This window comes from Leuresthes tenuis, unplaced genomic scaffold, assembly GCF_036924035.1.
Source record: "Leuresthes tenuis unplaced genomic scaffold, fLeuTen1.0.hap1 SCAF_20, whole genome shotgun sequence".
Taxonomy (NCBI): domain Eukaryota; kingdom Metazoa; phylum Chordata; class Actinopteri; order Atheriniformes; family Atherinopsidae; genus Leuresthes; species Leuresthes tenuis.
In genome coordinates, this window is record NW_027325374.1 from 31527726 (window position 1) to 31554950 (window position 27225).

Genomic DNA, 27225 nt, shown 5'->3' on the forward strand with positions numbered 1-27225 from the left:
GTACATATTATTTACACTACACTATATTTTTGCACAAACTTTGACATATATACTAATAATATCCACATTTATGCTGCTGTCTTTGAGGCATTGTCTGTGAAAGGATATATAACTCGAACTAAATTAACCATCATATCAATCTTACAGAACAAAAGCCAAACATGCTTTCTAGCTGAGATAGGTCACTACCAGGAATTAAAATACTGATACAATCACCACCAAAAGGACAAATCTAATAATGAAAAATAATCTTTATATGAAAAAAACTGCCAATAACTACAATACATTTCAGATAAATGTAGGCTTACTGATGATGTCTGCAGTGACTGATGTTTTTCTCACATTAGCTAACTGCAGTGAAACTACAACTAGCTGGTTAACACGATTAATTAATTATAATTGGCTACATTAAATAACACTGTTGACTTTATTCGTTACAGAGCAGTCAGCTAATGCCTCACAAAAAATGCCAAAAAAATTTGTAATTTCATCAACTTACCAGAGAAAAAACTTCTGAAACACCGAGAATGAACGGCGTTCAATGCTGGAAATGCTGGTGTTTGGAACTATCTGCACTTCCATGACCCACGTGACTTCCACATTCCTTTCTTTCTATAGAAGTCTATGTAATGGGAGTGTCGCCACTATTTTTTTACACTGCGCTGTAAGTAACGATCTGTGTAGCATGATAATCAACCAATAGGTAAAAAGCTGAGCCGATGACACAATCAGAAAGCCTGCCTTCTAATTTGCATAATGGGGCAGAAATACATACAAGAATGTAAAAACAGACAAATGTAAAAAGGCAACATGGAAATAAATGGGCTTACAGAATTAAATAAGGAGAGAAAATACAAAGAGGAAATGACAGAGAAATAATCACATATATGAATAAAATAAATTTTAAAAATTCTGTTAAAATCAAAATAAATCAAGGAATGAATAATTTGGAATAAATAAATGGATAAAAACCATGTAAAACAGAAATAAGTTAATGAAAAAAATGTATTCCAATTTAAAAAATAAATAAAACTGGAAACTGAGTAGCAAAGTAAATAAATAGCTACATTATCACAAGCTAAAATTAATGTAGTTTCGAATCAAAGCAGAAAATTTCACATTTTATTAAATTATTTTTGTATTTTAGTAGTACTTATCATTAAGTTATTTATTTAGCCATTTATACATTTTTTTAATTCATTCTGGATTATGACCCTTTCAGTCCTCCACAATGAATGACCCAAGATGTTGGCATTACCCTTTTATCTTAATGTTACCTTTTGTAGCTTTGCTGGTCAGACTCTTAACTGAGCAATGGATTCACCAAAAAAACATGCATATATACAGAGTGACACTCCCTACCTCCTCCTGGAAGAGGTTCTGTCTGTTCTTCAGAGCTCGCAGTCGGTTCTGCTTATACTCATGCTCCATATGATCTCCAGGTGGTTGGAAGTAGCCAATTAGATCTTGCAGACTCAGACTCATCGAGTCTATCGGAAGATTTGAAGTTGAACTCTTTCCTATTTTTCTGAGTGTGTCCAGACCCCTACAGAAAATAAAATTAAAATCAATAACTTCAAGATAAGAGGGGAAGAGATTGTGTCCAACATTAAATGTTGCAGTAAGGTGTTGCTTTGCAAAGTAATGTAAGGACAGTATCAGTGCACTATAGCAGAGTTATCTATCTTAGTTTCTGATTTTCTTTCAGACTATTTTGTTTATCCTAAAGTGTGTATTCTTACATCTCTGTTAACCAGTGCTTCTATTTTGTGTGTAATTGAACTACATTTCTCTTTGTAGTAAGGCGAGAGGGGGTGTACAGAGACTCTGCAATTTTGTAGTTGTACTTGTTGAGGAAAAAAGTATTTGTATTTCTGTTTAAATAAATTTTAAATCGCTACTTTTGTATTTACTACACTTTTAAACTAAGAGTATACAAGTGTCCCTCAGAAATATCAATAGTAAATTTGAATATTTAAATGTAATTGGTTGATATTTTTACAAAACAGAACAATAAAGTGTTCAAGCATCCAGTAATTTAAAACTGGATTTATTTTTGCCTGATATATTCAACCGTAGTGAGCAGATGCAGTGAACTTCAGAGAAAGCATTTGTAGGTTGTTCTCAGTACAGAAGATCACAAAAGGAGCCATTAGACAACACATTTAAAATTATAATAACATTTTGAGCTATTCTCAAATAAAAATCCCCAAACAAGAGTCCTGCTGCCATTCGCGAGGGGCAGGGTACACCCAGGACAGTCCATCACAGGGCCACAAAATCACCCGCAGGGTTCATTTAGAACCACAAATCAATCTAAAGAATACATTTTTAATAGTTGGAGTAATTTAGAATACCCAGAGAGAACCTGGCATGGGAAGACTAAACAAACTTCCTATGGACAGGCTCTCGTGGAGCTTCAACATTCTGGCTGTTACACATTTTGAAATTTAACTGGTTAAATTTAAACAACCAAAGTACCAAAGGATATAAGCTTCAGCAGCAACATTACTGTAACAGTCCAGCTGCTCTTTAAAGAGTGACACTGGCAACAGCAGTGCACACGGACACAGTGTCAGTTCTATACAAGTTTCATTCATGATTTCTCGTTCACTTCCTGGATCAAGCTGGCTGGTCCACATTCTTCTCCTCTGCACACTTCTGCAGATAAAGGCAGATAGAATGATCAGAAATTGGCCACACGTGTGCCTCCTCTGCCACTGCTCTCTGAACCATAGCTCTACTCATCCCGCCTACAGCTGAGCCAGAAACCACACACGCACACACACACTACAAGTATGTACTATTTTACAGCAAAAACATTATTCACAAAAATACAACTGCAACTAATTTGTCATTACAACTGCTTCATTGTACCAAACATAACGTATGTTCTTAATAAAACAATAACAGCAGTGAATATAGTTAATGTTCATAGGACAGACAGGTAAAATAATGAAGGTCACGGAAACGTGTGTTGTGTTTTTTTAAGAAGTGCATAGGCTTGGGCCCATCTTACTTGAAAAGAGGTTCACACCAATAGCTTTCCTGTGAGGCAAACAGGTTAATCAGCATTTTTTTGAAGGTAGGTATTTTTGTACACAACCAAGACGTTCAGTCTGTCCACTCCCATATCAAAGTCATTAAAGGCATAAATGTGTCCTTTTTAGACTATTTGAATATCTTTTGGTTGATGTATCCCCCTTCTCTTGACTTAATGTTTTCCCTCCAAAGACACTGAAAAAAAATTATTGTAGCCAGTGGGTGGTGGTATGGGGACAACAAGATTTTTCCATGTAAATCTGCACAGGACCTGAGTGTGATGATATGTGTGATGTTTAGTGCATTTTGGATGTAAAATTTGGCAGATATGTCAAATTATTGTTTCATTGCAAAACATCAATGTTAGGGGTGCTGCCACAAGGACCCGATGCTTTATAACAAAGATTGTGATAAATTTTAATCACACCTCTTTTGACCATTTGTAAAATGCCAAAATTATGTCTTTCAACCAAAATGGTCAACTTCCTGTTGGATTTGGGATATTCCCCCAAAATAATTTTTTTGTGAGTCTTAACGTATTTTTTATGACTGCTAAGTTTCGTGAAAATCCAGGAGTTGCAGTTACGGGACTACCAAAAAAGTTTGCGCTATGGAGTCATTTTTCCCCACAAATTCACGAAAACCCAAAAATATATGATTTACGCATTCCCTTGGGGTGGGTACACACAATTTCATGGGTTTTTTGAGTATGTTCAGGCCCCCAAAAAAGCAAGTAATTTAGGACCAGAACAAGAATAAGTGAAAAGAAGAGGAAGAAAAAGAATAAACACTACAGATACAATCGCATCTCCTTCGGTGTTTGGGCTTAAATAAATATTCAGAACAACTTTCTATTTGGATATTTCCATTGACCTTTTCTGGGTTTGGTTCCTCCCCTACATTTCTCTCTCTCTCTCTCTCTCTCTATATATATATATATATATATATATATATATATATATACTTACAGAGGGGAAAATAAGTATTTGATACACTGCCAATTTTGCAAGTTTTCTCACTTACAAAGAATGGAGAGGTCTGTAATTTTCATCGAAGGTATACTTCAACTGTAAGAGACAGAATCTAAGTAAGTAAGTATCGTTATGTATCGTTAACGATACATAATGGAAGTTTATAATGACTGCTAAGATAAGAAAAAAAAAAGTAATTTAATTTACATATAAACCCCTATTTATGGAACCATCTTTGCTGACATCGGATCATGCTCTGCAGTGACATTCTGTTGCCCTTCCACATCTCCCTAAATAGAGCTTAAATGCATCATCATCATGGTCATCAAATGTCCGCTGTAGACCACCATTTCAGACACTTTTTATTAATGTCTTCTCCAAAAATTATATATACATTTAGTCATAGTATCTTATCGAAATATCCTTCAATCAGAAGAACTTTGCTACCGAAGCTCTAGTCATCTGTCTCTTAGCAATAAACCCTTGGTCACAGTCACTGAGGTTTTGTTCACCTGCCATCTTGACACTCCATGCATTTTCATATATGCTAAAGATTATAATTGGATATTAATAGCTTAACTGTATATGCATTTGGCTTTGTTTTTTGTTCTTTTCTGTTCAACAGGTTTCTGGCTGAAAGCACACAGTAGAAATATAATCTTTGACAACTTTACCCAGCTTCCCTGTATATGAGAGAGTTACAGCAATTAGCTAAATCTATTCAAAATCATGAATTCCATCCTTTGCATAATGATTTTCAGCTTCCTCTGGACAGACGTTTTCAGTCCCAAAGTGTAGAACAAAGCACTACAAAAGCAACTTTAGTCCTTCTGCTATCACTGAAATGAACAAGTTGTATTATATTTTGGACACATTCACTTATTTAATCACTTATTAATTTAAGTCCAGAATTTCTTCTTATGCTGACTAAATGCAAGAGGGACTTTTCTTATTTTTATTCATGTTATTTGATAATATTTTTCTCTCTCATATGTCCTGATTTGTGAATCTGAAGCACTAATAACTTTTAACATGTTTAAGTAGATGGGTTGGTTTACGTTTTATCTACATTGTATGCTGTGTTTCATAATGGATGTCATTATATATTTAGCTACAAGGTACAAATAAAGAAACCTGAACCTGGGCCTGAACCTGGAAGGAGTTTAGAAGATACCTCCTTGACAATACAGTGCAAACAATAGCTTCCTCCTCTGGTAGTTTCCCATTACTGCACTCTGTTCCAGCATCTCTGTCATATGCAACAATGCATTAAAACTATGTGTGTATGTGGTTGGTGTTTGGATCCACCTGATGAAAAGGTTGAATAGAAAGACAGTACTGCGGATGACCCTGGCAGTGCGGCTCTCCTCATGTTGTGACCGAGACAGCGACAGCCCATCATCCATGTGACCCTCTTGGTGCATGATGGCCTAGAATAAAGTTTGCTTTTAAAATTCTGAATTAATCTCAGATTATCACGCTGAATAAACCCAAGCACACCCAAATTAAAGTGTTAATTGACTTTTGCAAGACTATTATGTAAGACTGAAGCATAACAGTGTCACTCTAACATCGTTATGATAAGTACACAGCATAAGTGATTCTGATTATAAAACATGGGAGCAGACTACCCTACTACTTGTGTGTTTATAGTAGCAGGGTCTAGGCAGCTGAAGTAACTAATGTTGACTATGAGATTCCATCTGTCTTGAATATGTTGATATATTTTGATCGTCCTTTCCATTTTAATACACACATATACAGAATGTATTTATCAGTTCCTCTGTAAAGTGGTCTGATAAAGACTGTTTTTCATGTCAAAATATTAAGCCTCTTTGCCAATTGTGTTTGCAGATCTGATGAGATGAGGGTTTAGTGATAAATTGTTGAAAGGAATGGCTCATTGTAGGAAGGTACCTTTCTCTGCACTCCACCCATACGTGCACACTTTGCATCAACAGTCTGGTATGTAAGCCAAAGGTAGGTGTCAACATGTTGGATATAACACACAGAGTCACCATACTTAATGTCAGGAGTACCCATTCCATCCATCTCCTTCTTCACACCAGGGTCCAATTTTTCCTTAAAGATAGAAAAGGAGGAACATTAGAGAAAGATAACTAATACTGACCTGAAGACAGTGTTATGGATGCTGTAGACCCTTTACCTTGGAGGACCTGAAGCAGAAGGCTGTAGACTTGACATCAGCTTTCTCTTTGTCTATCAGCAGCAGAGATTTGTCATCTGTCATACTTAGATATTTCCCTGTGGTCACATGTCTGAGTCTGAAAGGTTGACCCCAACGGATATGACTTCCGCTCCACCTGAACACAAACATAAGCCACAGGCAATGAACACACAAACAAACAAAGATTTCTAAACCAATGCACAGAAACGCAAAAAATGCAAAAAAAAAAAAAATTGTGTAGATTAAAGGCAGGGAATTGAAATAGCTCTTTTTATGCTATTGATTTAACCCCCTTTAAAGCTGCACTCCAGGGAACTGGTGAGCTCAATAGGTTGAGCAGGTGTCCCATATACGGAGGCTTAAGCTTCTGAACGCAGCCGTCCCTGGTTTGAGTCACAGCTTGGAGCCCTTTGCTGCATGTCCTTCATGTCCTGCATGAGTGTTTGACTCTCTCTCTCACTCTGCCCCATTTCCTGTCAAGAAATTTTCTAATAAAGGCCACTAGTGCCAAAACAAAATCCTTTAAAATTTTTTTAAAAAGGTGCACTTCACGTATCATGGAGTAAATTATTAAATCAAACATGTTTCTTTTTATGTATTTGTATTTATGTATTTGTTTTTTAATCAGATTATTTCAAACTAGCTAACGTGTGATGGGGGGGTATTAAATAAATGGAGTGCATATTGGTAAACGGCTGCTTTGGGGTATTCAATGTCAAAAAGTACACATACACAATAAAAAGCTCATGAACTGTGTGTCTCAGTGAAATCCAAAAGAAAGTGTATTTTGGAAGCTTTTAGTTTATTATTTCAGTTTTATAGCTCACAAACATTTTTCTTATTCACTCCATTTCTAACATTAGCAAGCAGCTGTTTCCAACCCAAAGAGCCTGAAAAAGCCACTGTACACTATCAGATCTGGATTTACTAATTTCTTTGACAGGGACCATGCACATTAACAAACGTAAGTGTAAATACACCAGAGTTTGTTAGGTTCTGGAGAGGACTGGACCCAAAAGCGAACAGCAGACAGAAGGTGAAGATCAAAAGGGATTTATTAAGGGAGGGGGGAGTTAAGGATCTCAGGAGGCGAGGGGAATAAACCAGGGTCCGGGTGAGGTGGAAGGAGGTCTTGCGTCCGGGTGACTCCGTGCAAGGCTCGGGGGACGAGTGATTCCCGTGTTCCGAAGTTCCCGTGTATGTGCTCGTGAAGGCAGGCTCGGTTATGGGATGCGGGCTGGCTCGGTGGCAGACTGGGCTGGGTAGAGCTCTCTGGCTTGACATTCAACTAGCATGCGCGTTCGGCCGTAGTGAGACAATATTCCGACACTGCAAGCCAGGAGGGAGCAGGCTTTAACAGGTACCAGATTGGTAATGGGGCACAGGTGTGAATGTGAGAGCGCTCCTCCCAGCCGTCCAGCCCAGCCTGAAAAAACAACAGGAGACAACCAGCCAGCACCCAGGTACAAACATAACTAAACTAAATGGCAACAAAAGGTCATAATCACCACAGAGTTATCCAAAAGGCTATTTTACATTGCAGTCACTGTCACTCTAAAAATAGAATATAAGAGTATAGCACTATATGAAAAATACTACAATACACATAAAACAGAATGTAAAAGGATAGTAAAATTAACAAAATAATAGGTTGACATTTTTTTTAAAAGACAGCGACAGGTGGCTGCAGGCAGCAAAATTCTTCAGAATTTCAGTGTTGACAGAACCGAGTACTACTTAATAATTTCTTCAAATTACCTTGACATTAATTGTAAGTATCCAACTATGGTTGCTGGGATTGAGTTCCAATCCTGTGCATCTGTTCTTATATTGACAAACTGTCTGAGCGAAGGAGAAGGCCACCAGAAATTTTATAAATAAGACAAACATTTCTATATCTAATCATGTTTTTCCAACTCAGCTGGTTATATTGTTTCAATATTGAACAATGATGAAAATTAATTGACTTTATCAGAAATATTCAGTCTGCTTCTATAAAGATTACAAGATTATATGGTTTTAAAGTAGTAACACTGGCCTGTGACCAGGTTGTTAAGCAGTAATGTGTGAAAAGACTGGACACATATAGTGTGTCAGGGAACAGTGGAGAAGGTAGGACCCAGATGCAGTTCTTTCAAAATTCAAAAAAGGTTTATTCCAAGGCAAAAGGCAAGAACATAGGATGCGGCTGGGTCGGATTATCAAAAACACTAAGCTGTGAGAAATAACAAAACAAGACTATGACTATGACTAACAAGACTGTGAGAAACAAAGCAAGACAAAAACAAGACTATGAGAACGGAGACTTTGATTTTGGTGACTGTGGCATGAAGGGTTAGTGAGGATTCCGCAATGAACATGAACCAACTGGGAGACTAAATACTGAAGAGGGTGATTAGTGAGTGAGTGCAGCTAATGAAAATGAAACAGGTGACATGAGTGAGACTAAGTGACAGGGGGAAAACATGACCAGAATGAAACAAGATTATCAAAACATAAAACTGTGACATAGTGCAAGTACATTTTAGCTGCCTCTGATAACTAATAATTTCAAATAAACCTAAAATCTAAGAGATTAAATCTAGCCCTATTATCAACCTTTTTCATGTGTGCTTGAATTAATCACAATTCCAAGGTACTTCTTTCAAAAATGTGTAGCCTCTCTCCTAATACAAAAAACATCATGCTCTACAGTACACGTGTTTGACTAAGTAAGAAACACTCACAATGTTTTAGACACATTTAGTTGCCATGTAGTAATATGAGCCATATAGTTTGCAAGTTCATTAGCAACCTGTGTCATAATATCACCATGCACATAAATTATAGTATAATCTGCATACATTTGGATATTACAATTAACACATAAATGGAAGATCATTAATATACAAGGTAAATAATAATGGGCCATGGATTGATCACTCCTGTAGACAAGCCCATGGCAACTGATTCATGATTTTGTCAATCTGTATCAATTTGATAAATATGATTCTATCCATTGACGTGCAAGTGAGGAGAAATTCAAACTACATTCCTTAGATAAAAGTAACAACAGCAACATTTTCCAGTCACTTTGAAACATTCCCTGAACATTTTAGTGTTGGATTAGTTAATGTTGTACTTAGGTCTTTAAGCATAACCACATTCATACTAAAATATACTTTGCTTGAGAATGGTTTAAAAGATCACTCTGGTTACCTCAGATTCAGTGACATTCCTCATGCTGAAAGCCTGTTAGCTGGACAAACCTTTATGTTTTTGGGTAGACAGCTATAGAATTATTGAACTAGTTGTTAGACTTCCATTACTTCAGTCAGTTTTCCAACAGTTGTGTGGTGTTCATATTGTTGTTACTCAGCCAGTGTTTGTGAGTCTGGTGGACCCGTTGCATTTTGTGGTTTTTAATGCCTCACAATCAAACACTTTCATGTTAAAATACTCAGATGTTTACTTCATTCCAATTACAAGCAATATAAACAGTATATATGGTTATCATTTGCCCTTTATCTTTGTTAGATCACATTTATAACTTGTGTAAAACATAATAAAGAAAATCAATTAAAACCGAGATATGAGTGGGAAAAAAACACCTCTCTCTCTCTCACAACACATTAGTGTCAGACATGTACTGCAACAGCGTCACACACTTACTTCAGGCTCTGCAGATTGTGGTTCTGTAGGTTGGGTGGATAGGGAACCAACGTTCTCCTCCTGAATCCTCCTCACCATGGCTGCAGAGGCTGGGGTTCTGGGTACATGTTTTCTTGTGGTCTCACCAATGCTTTTCCCAGAAGAGGCATCTTTTCTGGAGCTTCCCTCTGTTACACTCCGGGTTCAGTGCCATCCAAATGACAAAGGCGTTGTATGCTGAGATGTCCAACATGTCAAAGAATATCACCAGTGTCAGTGTCAGTCCTCCATTTGCAGCTGTAGGCCGTCACCAGTTTGGCCATGTTGTCTACACCTCCTTTTGAGGCATTATAATCCATGATGATCTCTGGTTTGTGATGTTCCCCGTCACAGGTCTTCCATCCCTGTGCAGTGTACTCATGAGTACCATATTCTTGTCTTTCTTTGGTACATAGGATACCAGGAATGTGTCAGCCATGTACGCAAACTTGGAAGACTTGACAGGCCTGTTCTTTGAAGTCAGCAGTTGAGGTGGGAGCTTTGATTTGTTTTTCAGCATTGTTCCCACCATGGTCAGTTTCCTCTTTAGGAGCTCCTGTCCAAGCTTGAGAGAGGTAAAAAAAAATGTTGCATGTGATGTTATGTCCACTTAGTCCCTGAGACATGTCCTGGACAACTCTCATTCCTTGGTTTTTCTCTGAGACTCCTCCATCAAGTTTCCCTGTGTAGACTTGTAAGTTCCAAGCATATGAGGAAGTGACATCACAGGCAGCCCAGATCTTTATACCTTACTTTGCAGATTTAGATGGTATATACTGCCGAAAGGGGCAGTGGCCCCTAAATGACATCAGCTGTTCATCAATGGTGACATTTGGCCCAGGGTTGTACAGCAGGGGGAGGCGACATACCCACTCAAATACTGTCCTGATGGCAGCTTGTTTGTCTCTCTGCCGTCGAGCTGGTCTGTCATCTCTGTTGTCAAAGCAGATAATCCTGGAAACTATGTGAAAGTTTTCCAGAGACATTGTTGCATGGAAAATTTCTCTGTCAGTTTCTGCATCCCACAGAGATTCTGCAGATTCCCCTTTGGACCTGAAAACTCCAGCAAGGATAAGAACCCAGAAGTATGCATGTAAATGGGTTTGGTCCATTTCCTTCCACCTCTCTCCAAAAACATGTCTTCCTTCTAAATTAGTGCAGTCAAGAATAATTTTCTGGATGGAATCTGGGATGAAAAGCTCAAACGAAGACTTGATGTCCTGTGTGTGAGTAACTGCCATCCGTGTTGGCCCTGGTTGCATCCTTATCACATTGGCAGCCTTGCAGGGTGGCTCTTTTCTTGGGTGAGAAGACCATTCAATTTCAAAATTTTTTGACATCCATAATTCCTCACTTGCTTCATGCTGACTTTCTTGTTCTGGTCCTGGGGCTGGCTGCTGATGGCCTGGTCCTGTGGCTCATCTTCGTTTTGGAACTGGCTGATGCTCAATCTCATCATCTTCTTCAGAGTCACTGTCAGACTCTGAATTTTCAGAAATGTGATCCTCAAATTCTGAAACCATTTCTTTTGAATATTCTCCCTCTTCTCTCTCTTCCAAAATCAATTCCAGGGCACTTTTTGGTCATCTTGATCGGTTGTGATAAGAAACCACACTGGCAAAGCTATATTTATAGTGTTCTGCCTCCAATTTGTAGCAGATAGAATGTGAGAAAATAAAGACTTTAACCCTCCGCAAGACAGAGGATCAAAAGTGCGGGAACTGAGAGCAGACAGTGAGTGCAGACACAAGGTTGCAACAATGTTGCAAGTCGCAGGTGCAGGTGCAGAAACACAAAACTCACATTTACAGTCACTCTTTCTCTCTCACACACACACTAACAGCAGGCCCAGACAGGAGGAGGACAGAATGAAGGTTCACAGAACATCAATTTCCACACTGACGTGTCCAGTGGACCCGGACATCTTAAATGTAATAGAAATGTGTGTGTGTGTGTGTGGGAGGGGGGGTGCACAGTGTGTGGTCATGATGTGTGTATTCTGATATATGTTCTTCACAGAAAATGAGCCAAGGCTAGTGAGTCTGAGTTTGAAAAATTAATTTATTGTATCAATTTTCTTTTGATAAAAAATGACAACGGGTCCCACAGACCCGAACACCACATAAGGGTTAAGTTCCAAAAAAATGCCTTTCCTTTTAATTATGCCACTTTAATATTTTTTGACTGGTGCCAAATATTTTTTGGATTACCTTTTGCCTTTTTTATCTGATAGTATGTTTTGGGAGACACCGGACTTGATTGATGCTGCAGGACATTAGAAGGGTCAGTCTTCAGATATATGGTACTGGGAGGTTTAGAGGAAACTTATGACATGTCTAGATGGCACCTAGATGTCTGGATATTCCTCACAGAAATCTTATGAGGAAGATAACGCCTAAAGACAGACGTGTTGTTTTGCACGTACCTTAGGGTATAAATAGGACCCGGTTTCTTTGTTCGAGGTATTGCCTCTGCTGCATGTGAACTGTATGACCCTGTGAACACAGTATTAAATAATATTCTCCACTAAAGACTCTAGCTTCCAGTCTCACTGATTCTAGCCTCATCTATTTTGACTCTTGGTGTTGATGACAACAGAACGGTTGCCCAGGAAACTCCTTGCACTATCATAATCAAGAAGAACTTTGTCTTAGCTTTCCTTAATTTCTTTACCACTTTATTCACATGGGTCACACCCTCCACAATAAATCCTGGATTTCTTCCTTGCTTCTTCCAAGAGTCTGTTTACCCTAAGTGCTCCCCCTGCTGGGACCCCAGCTACTATTGCTTCTTCTAATCCAAATCCATTGACTGGACTTTACTGCCTCATCTGACACTTCCTTCACTATTTTCCTCACACTCTGTCCACTTATACCCAACTCCCTCAACAATGAGACAACAGACTTTGCAACAAATCCTCTACATCCGACTTCCACTGGACAGATCCTAACTTTCCATCCTCGCTGCTCTGCTTCTGCCCCCACCTCCACATACCTAAGCTTTTTCCTTTCATATGCTTCTGCCACTAATTCCTCCCAAGGAACAGTCAGCTCTATGAAATAGACTCTCATTCTACTCCTAGACCACAAGACTATATCAGGCCTTAGATTTGTAGAGGCTATTTCCTGGGGAACAACAAGCTTTCCTCCTAAATCACCCAATCCCAAGCATCCTCTAAGCTGCCTTGCCTCCTTATTAACTTTATCCCCCTCTTGAACAAACTGAATTCCCACTCTCTTCAACTTAGACCCTCCTAAATTCACCTGCCCTTGTTTATCTTCAATACCTGCAGAGCTAAGTTTCTTAATACTTGGTTATGTCGCCACGTATACCAGACTTGGGACAGAATAACCTTACAACCTGATAAAATGTTCCTTGGAGTTGCAGTACCTGAACCTCTTGAACACAACGGATATGGGGAGACACTTCAAATAAATTACGTAAAATCAATTTACCTAATATACAATATTAAGGCAATGATAATATATAATCAATTGGATTCATGTGTAAACTCATCATTTAGCAAACTCAGTTGGTAATTCATGTTACAGTGAATTTGAAATTAAACTTCCTGGTGGCAGAGCTGGGCAGCAGACAGAGGTGGGGGTGTTTAGTGTGCCAATTCCAGATGTTACAAACTGCCTCTCAGAACATAGAACGTTACCTCACTGATGGGGAAAGAGCCTGAGTTAGTGTGTGAGGTGGAGCAGGATAAACTAGATAGACTTGCGTTCACCGTCACACACAGCATGGGCTCTGGAACTCAACTAAGTCTCTCAACTCAAGATTTGCTCAGGGGGAGTGTGTGGAGATATTTACAAGCCCACTGCTGAGTGCCTTACTGCTAGAGTTTTATTTCAGTGAGTGAAAGGGTCATCTTACTACAGTTGCAAAGCATAGGGGTAAAGGTTCTGAGTGATGTCTGTGTGTATGCACCACACAGTAGCTAGGATTACCGGCCTTCTTGGAGTCTCTGGGTGGTGTCTTAGAGGGGATGCCCCCTGGGGGGTAGACATGTGTGGGGCCAGAAGGTCAGTGCCTGTTGTAGCAGTAATCAGAGGACCCGCTGGTGGACCCACAGCGATTAAAGCCATTGAGAAAGACTTGCCTTAAAGATGTTCTGACAAAACATTTGGCAACTCAGTGAGGGAAAGCAGGAGCAATCCCAAGATGTGCTTGGTCTTGGTTGAGAACTGCTGACCCGAACTGAGGGCGGCAGAAGGATCACTTTGAAGATTTCCTCAATCTGGCCCGCATGAAGACTCGCCCATCCCATTGACAGAGGTTTATTGTGGAACCTTGGATTCAGAAAGAGTAGGGTGGTTGTTTTCCAAAGTCATGGAACAATGGACCAGATCTTCATCCTTGCAGAATTAGGAGTGGCTGTAGCTCAGGAGGAAGAACAGTCACCTGCCACTTGGAAGGTCAACTGCTCAACTCCAGGCTTCTCCGGGCCACATGTCGAAGGGTCCTTGGGCAAGACACTGGACCCCACATTGCCTACCGATGCGTTCATCAGTGTATGAATGTTTGTGAATGATTAGAACAAAAAGCACAGTGTTGCGTTCTGTAGGTGGGTGAATGTAGTGTGAAAGTTCTTTGAGTGGTCAGATTGACTATACACAACCAAATGACACTGCAACCTTACTAACCTCCGCTGTCTAAGATGCAATTCACTCTGTGACACATTCTCTTGTCTTGTGGAATTGCCAATTGGCAGTAAATAAAGCAGAGTTCATGACCGTTTATGCCTACCACCTGTCAGTTGACATTCAGGCTCTTAATGAGACCTGGATTAAGCCCGAAAACAAAGCTACTCTTGCTGCGCTTTCAACCAACCACACATTCTCCCACACTTCTCATACATCTGGGCGAGGTGGTAGAAAAGGCCTGCTAATTTCCAACAAATGGAAATACAACCAAGAACATGCATGTCAGGTTAATTGGTGACTCCAAATTGTCCATAGGAGTGAGTGTGAGCGTGCATGGTTGTTTGTCTCGTTTGTCTCTGTGTGGCCCTGTGATGGACTGGCGACGTGTCCAGGGTGTACCCCGCCTTTCGACCGATGACTGCTGGGATAGGCTCCAGCCCACCTGCTACCCGATTAACGGATTGACGGTATAGAAAATGGATGGATGGATGGAAATACAACCAACTGCTACCCAAAGCTAAATACAACACCTTTGAATACCACGCGATGATGATAACTGCACCGGACAAATGCTTGTCGTATATAGCCCACCAGGACAACTCAGTGACTTTCTCGATGAACTAAAAACCTTGCTCTCTTCCATCCCTGAGCCTGACTGTCCCCTAATGTTCCTTGGTGATATGAATATCCACCTTGATAGTCCTAACTCTTCAGATTTTCTGATATTAATGCACTCGTTTGAGCTACAACTGGTCTATAGTCCTCCGACTCACAAAGTTGGCAAAGAGCTAGAGCTCTCTGTCACACCTCTGCACTTTTTCTGACCACTTTTTTATTCACTTCAGAGTGAGTCTCCCAGGAAGACTCACTGCTTCCACCCTTATGGTTTCCTTCCACCGCAACCTCCGCAATCTGTCGCCCACCCAGTTCTCTTCCCTTGTTACCTCCGCTCTTCTGACCTCCAACACATTCTCCTCCTTTGAGGTAAATGAGGCCACGGTCCCTCTGCTCTACACTGAGCTCTTGTCTATTTCCTGTATCCACCAAACCCGCTCGATCCTCCCTGTCCCACCATTGGCTGAATGATACCAATCACTGCGCACCAACCTCAGAGATGCAGAAAGGAAATGGCACAAATCAAAATATCCTGCAGATCTAGTAAAGTTCCAGGCACTACTGTCATCATTCTCAGCCAGTGTCACTTATGCAAAAAAGGCTTTCTACATTGACAAGATTCACAATACTTGTAGCAAAGATCCTTATTTCCCTTTATTTTTACATTTCTGTCATTACCTCTATCATTTCCATTACATCACTTCCTTTTCCTTTTCTCATTCTCAATTGGCTCTGATTTTCACCTTCTATCACTCCTTAATTTATCTGATTGAGTTCATCTGTTCATCTATTCTGTTCAAAGTGGTGGAGTATTGGCCTTGTCAACTCAGCTAACGTCGGGCCTAGCTAACGCTAGCAGTGGAGCTTGCTTTTCGCTAGCAAAACAAAACAAACAAATACAAAAACAAAAGAAATACAAAGAGTTACAAGCAATGTTGGCGGTGTGCGAGTCCTGCCTCCCCACACTCTCAAAACTGAGGGAGACTGTCTCTGGTCTGGTCTGGTCTGGACCTCATGGAGAGGGACAAGATCCGCTGCGACCCAGGTGAAGCTCATTACTCATCTAAAAACATCCATTGCTGGCAATCGGCGCATGATGGCCATGGACAACACCACCCTGCCATGGACCAACTCCATCACCACCAGGATTTCAGCACTAGCCGAGTCCCACTGGCACCACCAGAGAGCCAAGCCCAAGACATCGGCACCCCCTGCCTCCTATCTTCGTCCCGCAGAGTTGCAGTGCTTCATCTGGAACCGGGAGGATGAAGTGGAGGATCCAGTGAGCTCAACTCCACTCAAGCTGAGGGAACCCTGGTCAGTGGTGCACAGGGGCGCGGGTGCTTGTCCATCTTCTCCTCCTCCGCCTCCGGATCTGCCACTGGATAACAGGTTTGACATCCTAAGTCAACCAAGCAGGATTTCCCTCTCGTGGGTGCTTTGACCAGCTCGCCCGTGGGACCTGTCCACCCAACTGGTCGTGGCTCTCATCAGTCCAGGAGCCGGGGTCCACTCGTCCATGCACATAGACCCCCTAACTCACCCCACCTTCCCCCACTACACGTTTCATCCTCACCATACACTCCTTTCAATCAGTGGACCCTTCTCTGCCACCAGAATGTCAGGACATTCACACTATCAAAACTATCACCTCACATAGACTGCCAAAACCCAGAAATGTTTTTAAAGTCAAAAGTGTTTTTAATATTCCCTTAAAATGCCACGATGAGCACACGTTCAGCAATGACATAAAAATGGCTTTGCTGAACGTGCACTCTCTTTTAAACAAATCTTTTAACATAAGGGATTTAATATTAGAGAAAAATCTGGACAGTATTCTCCTTAAAGAGACATGGCTTGGCACCGATACACCCGTTGTTCTCACTGAGGCTTCCTCACCAAATTTTAACTTTCTATTTTCTACTAGGGGAGGCAAAAAAGGAGGAGGAACTGCATCAATAACACGAACCACAACGTCCTCAAACACAGTTCCTTTCAACAGTTATTCATTATTTGAGCATCGTGCCTTTGTTTATAGCAGCCCTCCTATTCTTTGTATAACGGTCTATAGACCACCCCAGTATTCCACTTCTTTTATCAGTGAATTCTCTTAACTGCCATCAATCATTCATACCACCTACAACAGGATTTGAATAACTGGTGATTTTAATCTACACATTGACAACACCTCGGACCCAGTATCCAGAGAATTTTTAAACCTCTTAAACTGCTTGGATTTTAAACAACATGTAGCACAGTCGACCCACAGCAGAGGACACACCCTGGACCTAATCATAACCTTTGGCCTGTCCGTAGATGTGTCCTCTGTTGTGGACCTGGCTGTGTCTGACCACTACTGTGTGTTTTCACCAGTTTTAATCAGCGGGAGGCCCCGGTGAGAAAACGCTACCTAACTCCTGAAGTGGTTGCAAATTTTATCCAGATTTTTTACAGAGCACTCCTGCAGAAATTTTAGCAGCACCTTGTGATTTTATCGTTGACAATTTTAACAGCAATCTTAAGTCAACACTGGACTCAGTGGCTCCTCTTTTAACAAAAACAATTGAGACAAAATTCTACACCACCATGGAGAAATGAGGAAACAAAGAAACTGAAAGGAAATTGCAGGAGTGCTGAAAGGAGATGGAGAAAATCAGAACTAACAATTCATTATCAAATTTTACGCCAACAACTCAAAACCTACGATAATGCAATCAAACAGGCAAGAATTTCCCACTTCTGCAGCTTCCCACCTGATGCTAACCCCCCTAATCAAAAAACACGAAAGGAGCAAATCCTCTTGTGCAAAAAAAAATTAAAACAAAAACTTTAACTGAACAAAAATATCAAACTATTAAATGTTGTTTACCGAATATTATATCTCTCCTTTCAAAGTCTCTGTTAGTGAATGATTTGATCTGTGAACATCATATTGATATATGTCTGACAGAAACCTGACTGCAGCAGGAGGATAATGTTAGCATTAATGAATCAACTCCCTCTGACTATTTAAATGTTCACGTTCCTCAAACAACAGGCAGAGGAGGAGGAGTGGCAGCTATCTTCAGATCAGGGTTATTATTCAGTCCGAGACCCAAGATTAGTTTGAGCTCTTTTGAATCTCTGATTCTCAGTTTTTCCCAAAGTGGAAATAAAACCTCCAAAAACACAAAAACCTCTTGTGTTTGTTGTTGTGTATCGTCCACCTGGCCCTTTTTCTGAGTTTCTGTCTGAATTTTCAGAGTTTTTATCCCAGTTAGTGCTGAGTACAGATAAAGTCCTTGTAGTGGGTGACTTTAATATTCATGTAGATGTTGAAAATGACAGCCTAAATATTAACTTTACTTCTATATTACACTTTTTTTGGATTTACTCAAATTCTTCACAGACCTACTCACTGCCTTAATCATACCCTTGACCTTGTGCTGACTTATGGCATTGAGAGTGAACAGTTAACAGTGTTCCCTCATAACCCTGTCTTGTCTGACCATTTTTTAATAACTTTTGAATTTACAATACTTGACTATACGGCTTCTGAGAAGAATTTTACATATAGATGCTGTCCATCAGAGAATGCTGGAACCAGATTTAAAGAGTTGATTTCATCATCCTTTTCTTGACTGCCATGTGCAGATATGACAGAGGACGGCTACCTACATTTTACTCCAGTAGAACTTGACTCTCTTGTTGACAGCACCATAGCTTCAATGCGTACAACACTGGACAATGTTGCCTCTCTGAAAAGGAAGGTAATCAGTCAGAATAGGTTGGCTCCTTGGTATAATTCACAGCTGCGTGCATTAAAGCAGACTGCAAGAAAGGCGAAGGCGGATCCAGGACTGTGAGTTTATGATTATATAAATTACACCTGGGAACCTGGTCAGCCTCTCTGGTACAGTTTTTAAGTGTGGATACTCTTTGTAAGTATGGATACATGTTCCTCAGGCACCCATGAGATCAAGCGCAGGGTTCCCCAGGGGTCAATTTTAGGTCCAATCCTTTTTAATCTGTACATGCTTCCCCTCGGGATGTCATCAGGAGGCACGGCATCAGCTTTCATAAGTATGCTGGGTCTGGAATGTCTCTATTGTGGTGCAAAGAATCATTTCATTGCAATCTGCCCTGTTTGGCCAAAAGACAGAGCCCACCAGTAGAGGCAGCATTACTGGTGGGCACCGCCATTGAAGAAAATCCTCCACGACTCACGTTACCAGTGACCATCCAGATAAACAACCTTTTCCTGGACTTCCGTCAGGCTCGCTAGTCTTTGTTATTTGGAAGATTCAACTTCTCCATTTCTTTTCATCCAGGTTCCCGAAATGTTAAGCCAGACTCCCTATCCCGATAGTTTGCCTCCGAAGAGGAATCCACCAAGGCCACGTGGATCCTTCCCTCACCCTGTCTAGCAGGTCACACTCTTCGGAGGATGTTTTTAGTTGTTTCATTTTATTTAAAAAAAACACAAGAAAATAATAAAAGAGAGATTGTTGTAATTTTTGGCAAATGTTTTTGTCAGTTTAAGTCACTTTGAGAATCATCAACCGAAAAAAAAAAATCCCAACTAGTCTTTCAGCTCATATGTCTTTAATGATAGTTTGGAATCTTTTACAACTTCACAAATTAAAGAACAATGTTCTTTATCAATCAGGTTCCAACTTTCTCAATTACAGAATGCGAATTTGACATCATGTCTCAGTTTGTTTGAGCATCGTATTGTATTCTTGCTTGCTCTTGGGCCGTCTTGTATGTAAAGACCTCTTCTCTGCTAGATGGGACCACTTTTACCTAAACAAAATCAAATCTAACCAGAAAACAGTGGTATTAAACAAAGGTAATGGGAGAGCATTCCTCATAAGATGGTACTAACGTCTCAGCAGACACCACAGCATGATGCATCTTCACATTCTCTATAGCAGTTGACAGATCAGCTTTGCAGAAACGAGCTTCGTCATGGACCTCCTTTTTAGTGATTCCCAAGGGTCCCCAAAGACACTTAAGGATCTCTTCTAACTATAGAAAGGTTAGGAAATAATGTCTTCAGACTTGAAGGTGGAGATGGTCGATGGACATCTTTCTAGAGCATCAACTTGTTTAATGTTGCTTTGGTATCAGGTAACTACTGACTTCATATATTGAAAAGATTTGGCTGGTTCTTGATCTGTAAAGAAATCTTCTTGTCATTTCTTCCTTCTGATGAAAATTTGGCTGGTGAAAAGGTTACGTTTACTACAAAAAACAAACTTGCCAATACAAAATGGTTTCATGAGTCTCAACAAAATACACCTGGAGGGCTATTTTGCATCAAACAGGATCTTCTTCACACAACAATGTTGCGTCAAAGTTTTGAAGTAAAAACCCTAACAATGCAGAAAAATGTGTTGATTTATACCTGTTGAGGAGGAGTAGCTTCTAGTCTAAGTGAGAGTTATGGGTATGTGTTGAGTATGAATGAAACAATGACAGTTATAGGGAGGAGGAATGTTCAGACAATGAGTAATTTGTTATTGTACTCTAAAACTGCTATGTTATGTTTGCAGGCACCATAGTGGGGCGCTGCTGCACCATGGCTTGGTGTCCGAGGGTGAATTTGCATGAACGAAGGATGCATATTCCAGAAAAGCTGGGCTCAAGTTGTGAACCACAGGATGTGTCTGGAAGGAAGTTGTAGATATGGATGAGGGATAGCTCTCACAGATGGACGTTGCCAGCAAGCTGCAAAAGTTTGTCTTCAACTCAGAGTAGGTGTCATTGCTAAGTTTACATGTTAATGTCTGGTGGTAGCCTGTGTGTCTGCAAAACGTGCAAACGAATACGTAGAAAAGGCTTTCAAATGTTATGAGTCTCTTGGTCTGACCCGGCTGTATGGCACCAAGGACTGAAAAACCACCAAAGTCTAACAATCTGTGTGCATATATGACCATATAGACGCAAAGTGTGAACGGCATCTCTGCTACTTTTAAGACGGTACTCCCCACCTCAATTGAGAGAAAAATAAGAAAATATCAGAAAAATAAGTCCACTTGCCTTTATACTTGCTCTTAAGTTCAGGAAGACCTGAATGACTGAGAATCTACACTGACATATTATGTTGCTGTGTATTTATCAGTGTACTTGTTTGCCATTTGTATGTAGGTATACAGGATGAATTTGTTGGGCTTACATTACGCGGAGTGTCTCCAGCCTCCATAGGGACCTTGCATGACTGGAAACTGCTCCCCCTTCATAGTGCACTGTCCTGTGGGGAGAAAGGATTAGATTACACCAAACTACAAACAGTATCTATGTCATACATAGATTTTGCATTCTGCAAATAAAGTTTTGTACAGCAGTTGTCTTTTATGTTTAAAGTTTAGACACGTTAGCACCTGGATAACTCAGCCTCATAGTAACAAACCGCAGAGGTCAATAAGAAGGAGTACACTCTAAGCAGTGTTGTTTAACAACACTAAAGACAACATCTTGGAACTATAATTGGGGACCTAGTTGTCATGTGGATTTTTCAATTTCGCTTCCATTTGCCCGCAGCAGCCAATCAAACTCAGTGCCAACATGCCAAACAGCAAGTCAGACCATATCTCTGCAATGCATTGATGTATCGATGCCAAACTTGGTGTAGGGACTCATGACGCCTTCCTGAGAAACCATAGGCACACACACACATTCTCACTCCCTCCTGGTGTTTCTAAGTTGTCCTGGTGCAACCCTGTGTTGTGTCCCTATATTTAGCTGCTAATGACAGGAGGGGCTCTATTTCTATCTGTAGCAGAAGATGTTGCCTGTAAGCAGAAGAGCAAAGACAGCAAAACTGGTATAGATACCAATGCAAATGGATATATCATCTGAATAATCTAGTACTTGCCGAGTATTACATTTAGGGAAACATTATGTTATAGCAACACACAGCATATATAGCTTTTTCACCATTAATTTAACAAAAATGCAAAAAAAAAAACTAACTACACTCTTTCTGTTTCCATAGGAATTGAGAAGATGAGTAGTATCCTCTAATCAAATGCACTTGAGTAGTTTGGACAGGTTGCTGACACGTTCAGCATTCAGTTGTGTGCCAACAAAATGCTAAGGAGGAAAGACATCAGCAAATATCTTACAGCAGTAATTGTTGTTTTTCCATAAGGCAATTTCCAAACAATTTGGAGTCAATCATTTCACAGTGATGCAGTTTATTCACAAGTGAAAAACATTTGCCAGACAGTTTCCCATCTTCCCAGGAGCAGATGTCTGAGCAACTCCACTACAAGGATATACCACGTAATACTAAAGCTTGTTTTATAGTTGACGCGTCGCACACAGCGGGTGACGTCAAAAAGGACGTATTTCCGCCTGGCGTGCCCTATGAAAGGATTGCGTTGTGCGTAGTCATGTACCAGTCAAAATTTGTAACTTGGCGCACGCGGAGAACGACAAACCAGATGGACCAATTTGAAAACAGGCTCAACGAGGAAGTGCGTCTGTACAGGCACCTGTATGACACTGCACTGAAACAGCATAAGCAAGTAAATGTCTGAAAAGTATGCTTATTATCAATATATAAATGTCAAGGCCAGAGAGGCCATTATATATATCAAACTTCTCAAGGAGAAGTTGGGAGACAAAGAGAACTGTGTTTTAAGAAGGAATGTTGTCTCCCCACTGATCATTATCTTTATAGCTCCCCAAGTAAGGAGATGACTCCAAACTCAGGAGACATACCAGACCTGGGCACATGAAAGCAAATAGAGGATTGTATATATGTGTGTGTGTTACCAAATAAAAGGCAGGGGGAGACGACAACACGGTGGAGAACTCTTGTGAAGCTGCAGAGAGAAGGTTCGTGTGTAGCTCTCCCCTTGCAAGTAAAATACTGAGGCCTCTGAGGATTTTCTTGGTTTCATGCCGTTGTCTGTGAGAGAATTTTTCTAACAATAAAACAGCAAACCGATTTATCATTATTATTATTATTATTATTATTGCATCCTGAAAGGCAACGATAATTCCCAAGTGTGTCCATTGAAGCACACTATTTCATAACAATAAAAAAGAAAAGGTAACACAACACTCTTAAAATTCCAATAACAATTTTCTAAGTACTATATCAGACTATAATGGTGATAACACACCTATTGAAATTTCAACTTCTACAGGCTCATCAGCTATTAAGTAATGGGTGAGAATGCTCAGGAATCTGGAGGTGAGATGGGCATCATCATTGCTTTTGAAATTTCAACTTCTGTAAGCTCATCAGCTATTATGTAAGCAGAGGTGAGAATGCTGATCATTGATGTCAGTGCTACTCTTCCTACTCTTGACATTGTTTTCTTCTCACTTTCATCGTCATAGAGTAGTTAGCGGTAACCTTCACGTAGCAGCGACACCTCTGTGACAGAGAAGATTGCAACTACTGGAGCATCGACTCGCCACTATATATGGCCGGCATCACACTGACATCATTAACACCGCTCGCACAAGCCATCGCAGAAACTATGCTGGGCCCTTAAGAGTAAATACAAAAAAAACCCCAAAAACTTAAGAGGTACTTCTGGGGCTCTACAGGCCACAGTTAGCATCTTAAAAGTTAACATTGATGGCAGATCATTTCGTTAAACACTGATCAGGTATGGATTGTTTGAAAGGTTTGAAAAACAATGCCTGTTTGCACAGGTTCATCTTAAACTATAAAACATCAGGACCAGGAACAATGTTCTTTCGACAAACAAGACCAAAGTGGGACTATTTAGATGCACAGTGCCATGTTTGGTGAAAACTAAACACTGCACATCAACGCAGGCCCCTCATATGGACAATCTAGCACAGCAGTGAAGAGATCATAATTTGTGCTTGTTGTGCAGCCACAAAACCTGACATTGTAGTTATTGAGTCAACCATGAGCTCATCTAGTCCAAAGTATTGTGGAGACAAATGTGAGGCTATCATTCAACAGAATTGACCAAAATTGGGTCATGCAAAAGGAGAATGATCCCAATCACACCAGCAAATCTAAAGCAGAATGGCTGAAAAATAAAATAATCCAGTAAAGTCCAGACCACAGTCCAGTAGTAATGCTGTGGCAGAATCTAAAGAATGCTGTGCTTAAATTAATGCCTAAACTTCAATGACCTGAAGCCAAACCTGAAGTTATAAATAAGAGAGGGTCCTAAATGCCTGCACAAGAGAGTCACTGAGAAAAGTAGGAGACTAATAAGGTGATAGCGTAAATGATCATTTCAGTTATTGAATGTAGTTTATCACACACTGTTGTTGCATTTTAACTCTGCTTTTATTTTAATGCAGTACACTATGTCATGTGTCATGCTTCATCTGAGCTTGTATTTATCTAATTTCACAACCTGGTAAGAATCAAATTACTTTATTTTGTCCTGCTACATTAAATCATTTGCATTGGAAGAGATGTACCAGTACGAGAGTTACGAATGTAACTACGGTTCTATGAATTCTGGATGACCGCCAGAGGTGGTGCTTTAGCACTGGATATTTCCATCTCACATATGTGCAGGTTGAGTTATTATACCAACAAAGTCACCTGTGACCATGTGATGAGGCACGCCCCAGTATAAGAGCCCCACGTTATCATGCAATCTGTTCCTACAGAATCTTCTCGCCCAGATTCCGAGTGACAGACAGCTCTGGTGGTCATCCAGAATTCATAGAACCGTAGTTACATTCGTAACTCTCGTTCTATTTCATTCCTCCTGACCGCCAGAGGCGGTGCTTTAGCACTGGATGACTCATACCAACAAGGTCACGAGGAATGCTTACCGCATTAAGGCATGTAAGCTGTTGATAGAACAGCTCTTGCCACAGCAGGTAGAGCAGCCACATTGACGCAATAATAGCGAGCAAAGGTACATGAGGATTCCCAGGTCGCTGCAGTACAGATGTCCTGCAGGGAGACCCCCTTCAAGGCTGCCTATGATGTGGATACACTCCGAGTAGAGTGGCACTGCACGTTACTAGGCACAGGTAGGCCCTGCGAACTGTAAACATGTAAAATCACATATACAATCCACTTGGAAAACCTCTGTTTTGACAGAGGTTGACCTCTCCTACAACCCCCATAGAAAACAAACAGTTTGTCAGATTTACGAAAATTGGCTGTAGCCCCCACATACGCCTTGAGTGCCCGAACAGGGCAAAGCTGCTCTGACAGCTCTATTGCTTGCTGTGATGAGCTTGGTGGACTGAATGCTGCCAACTCCATTGCTTGGTTTGCATGTGAGGGAGGTACTCTCTTTGGTAGGAAGGAGGGATTGGGTAGGACAGTAACCCCCGACCCATCCGGATACCAACGCATACACATCTGGCTCACTGATAGGGCGTGGAGTTCACCCACTCGCTTTGCCGATGTGATTGCCAGCAGAAATGCGGTCTTTCCAGACAACCACCTGAGTTCTGCCTCTCTTATGGGTTCGAATGGGGGCCGACACACTGACCTCAAAACCAATGTCAAGTCCCATGATTGTACCACAGTGACCCTTGACAGCCTACGCCTCTGTGCACCCCTCAAGAACTGACTAACCAGATAGTTTTATCCCACTGTCTGGTTGTTCACTCTGGCATGTGTTGCCGAAATGGCCGCCGCATATACCTTTAAGATTGATGCACATCTGCCTGCGTCCAATAATGACTGCAGGAAATGCAGAATGATGGCCACTGAGAAGTTCTCAGGCACCTCACCCTGTGTATGGCACCACTGGGAGAAAAGATTCCACCGATTAGCATAGAGTGTGGATCATTGACTGGTCACAGGATACCAAGAGTGGGTCCTGGCTCCCAATGGCCAGACCCAAAGCTGAAGGCGATCCGGATTTGGATGCCATACGGGTCCCCCCATCTGAGAGAGAAGGTCTGGTCTCCATGGGAGGTGCCATGGTTTCCCCTGGAGTAGTTTCAGCAGCACTGGAAACCATGGCCACCCTGGCCAGTTGGGGGCCACCAGTAGCAGTCTGTGGCCCTTCTGTTGCACTCTTTCCAGTGTCACACAAATGAGCGAAATTGGAGGAAAGGCATATAGAAGTTGGGGTGGCAAACCATGCGTCAAGGCATCCTGTCCCAGAGGGCTGGTCTCCCTCATCAGTGAGTACCAAAGGGGAAAATGTGTGGACAAAAACGTCCACCTCTGCTCTGCCATATTTGCTCCAAATCATCTCCAGCACCTCTGGGTGGAGTCTCCAATCACCCTGTGGCAGCCCTTGGTGGGAGAGAACATCCGCTACCTTGTTCTGTACACCTGAGAGGTGTATGGCCCTGAGGCTCAGGAAGTGCCCATGTAAGGAGCTGCTTTGACACATGCAGCCCCTGCTTGGACCTGGTGCCACCCTGATGATTTATGTGGTACACTGCTGAGGTGCTGTCTGTGCGGATGAGAACATGCCACCCCTTCAGTACATGGAGAAAATGTTGCAGTGCGAGATATATTGCCCTGAGCTCGAGCACATTTATATGTTCCCACCTGTGCTGTGCGCTCCATCTGCCCTTGATGGTCCTGTGCTGCCAAATGACACCCCAACCTGACAGAGAGGCATCTGTCTCCACAACCTCTCGGCGGGCAGGGATTACTCCTAGGGGAACCCCTCTGGCTAGATATCCCCTTCTCCTCCAAGGACTCAGGGCTTGACAGCAAAGACTGGATACCCTGATGTTCCTGCTCCTGTGCCACTTGGGATCCAAGTAAAGTGTGTTGACCCAGATTTGAAGGGGCCGTAAGGAAAGGAGACCCAGGGGGATCACCGTGGATGCTTCAATCAGCATACCCAGCAGCCTGACAAAGAGGCCATACCTCAACACTCTGCCTGTCTGGAAGCAACCTATGAGTTGCAAAATATTCTCCACTCTTTTCTGAGAAAGGAAGGCTCTCATCGACAGTGAGTCGAGAGTCATGCCCAGGTAATTTACCTTCTGACTGGGTGTAAGACTGCTCTTGGAGTAATTGACTGTGATGCCCAACCGGTTCACATGTCCAAGGAGCCAAGCAGTGTCTTTGACTGCCTGCTCTGCAGTTGGGTAAACAATTAGCCAATCGTCCAGATACGGCAAGATCATCAAGCCTCTGGCTTGTATGGGAGCAAGGGCC

The 27225-nt window shown here is 41.3% G+C and overlaps 1 protein-coding gene and 1 pseudogene across 8 annotated transcripts in view; both read right to left on the minus strand.

Moving 5' to 3' along the window:
* ryr2a (ryanodine receptor 2a (cardiac)) overlaps nt 1–27225 on the minus strand; it is a 388615-nt gene that overhangs the window by 286421 nt on the left and 74969 nt on the right. For all 8 annotated transcript variants that reach the window (XM_072372753.1, XM_072372750.1, XM_072372751.1 and 5 more), the window contains exons 9-13: nt 21298–21372; nt 6181–6337; nt 5931–6095; nt 5322–5443; nt 1363–1546 (exon numbers count right to left, since the gene is read on the minus strand). In XM_072372753.1, the coding sequence (XP_072228854.1) occupies nt 1363–1546; nt 5322–5443; nt 5931–6095; nt 6181–6337; nt 21298–21372 (703 nt within the window). The remainder of the gene's footprint in view (nt 1–1362; nt 1547–5321; nt 5444–5930; nt 6096–6180; nt 6338–21297; nt 21373–27225) is intronic.
* Nucleotides 7259–14386, minus strand: LOC140278868 (piggyBac transposable element-derived protein 4-like; annotated as a pseudogene).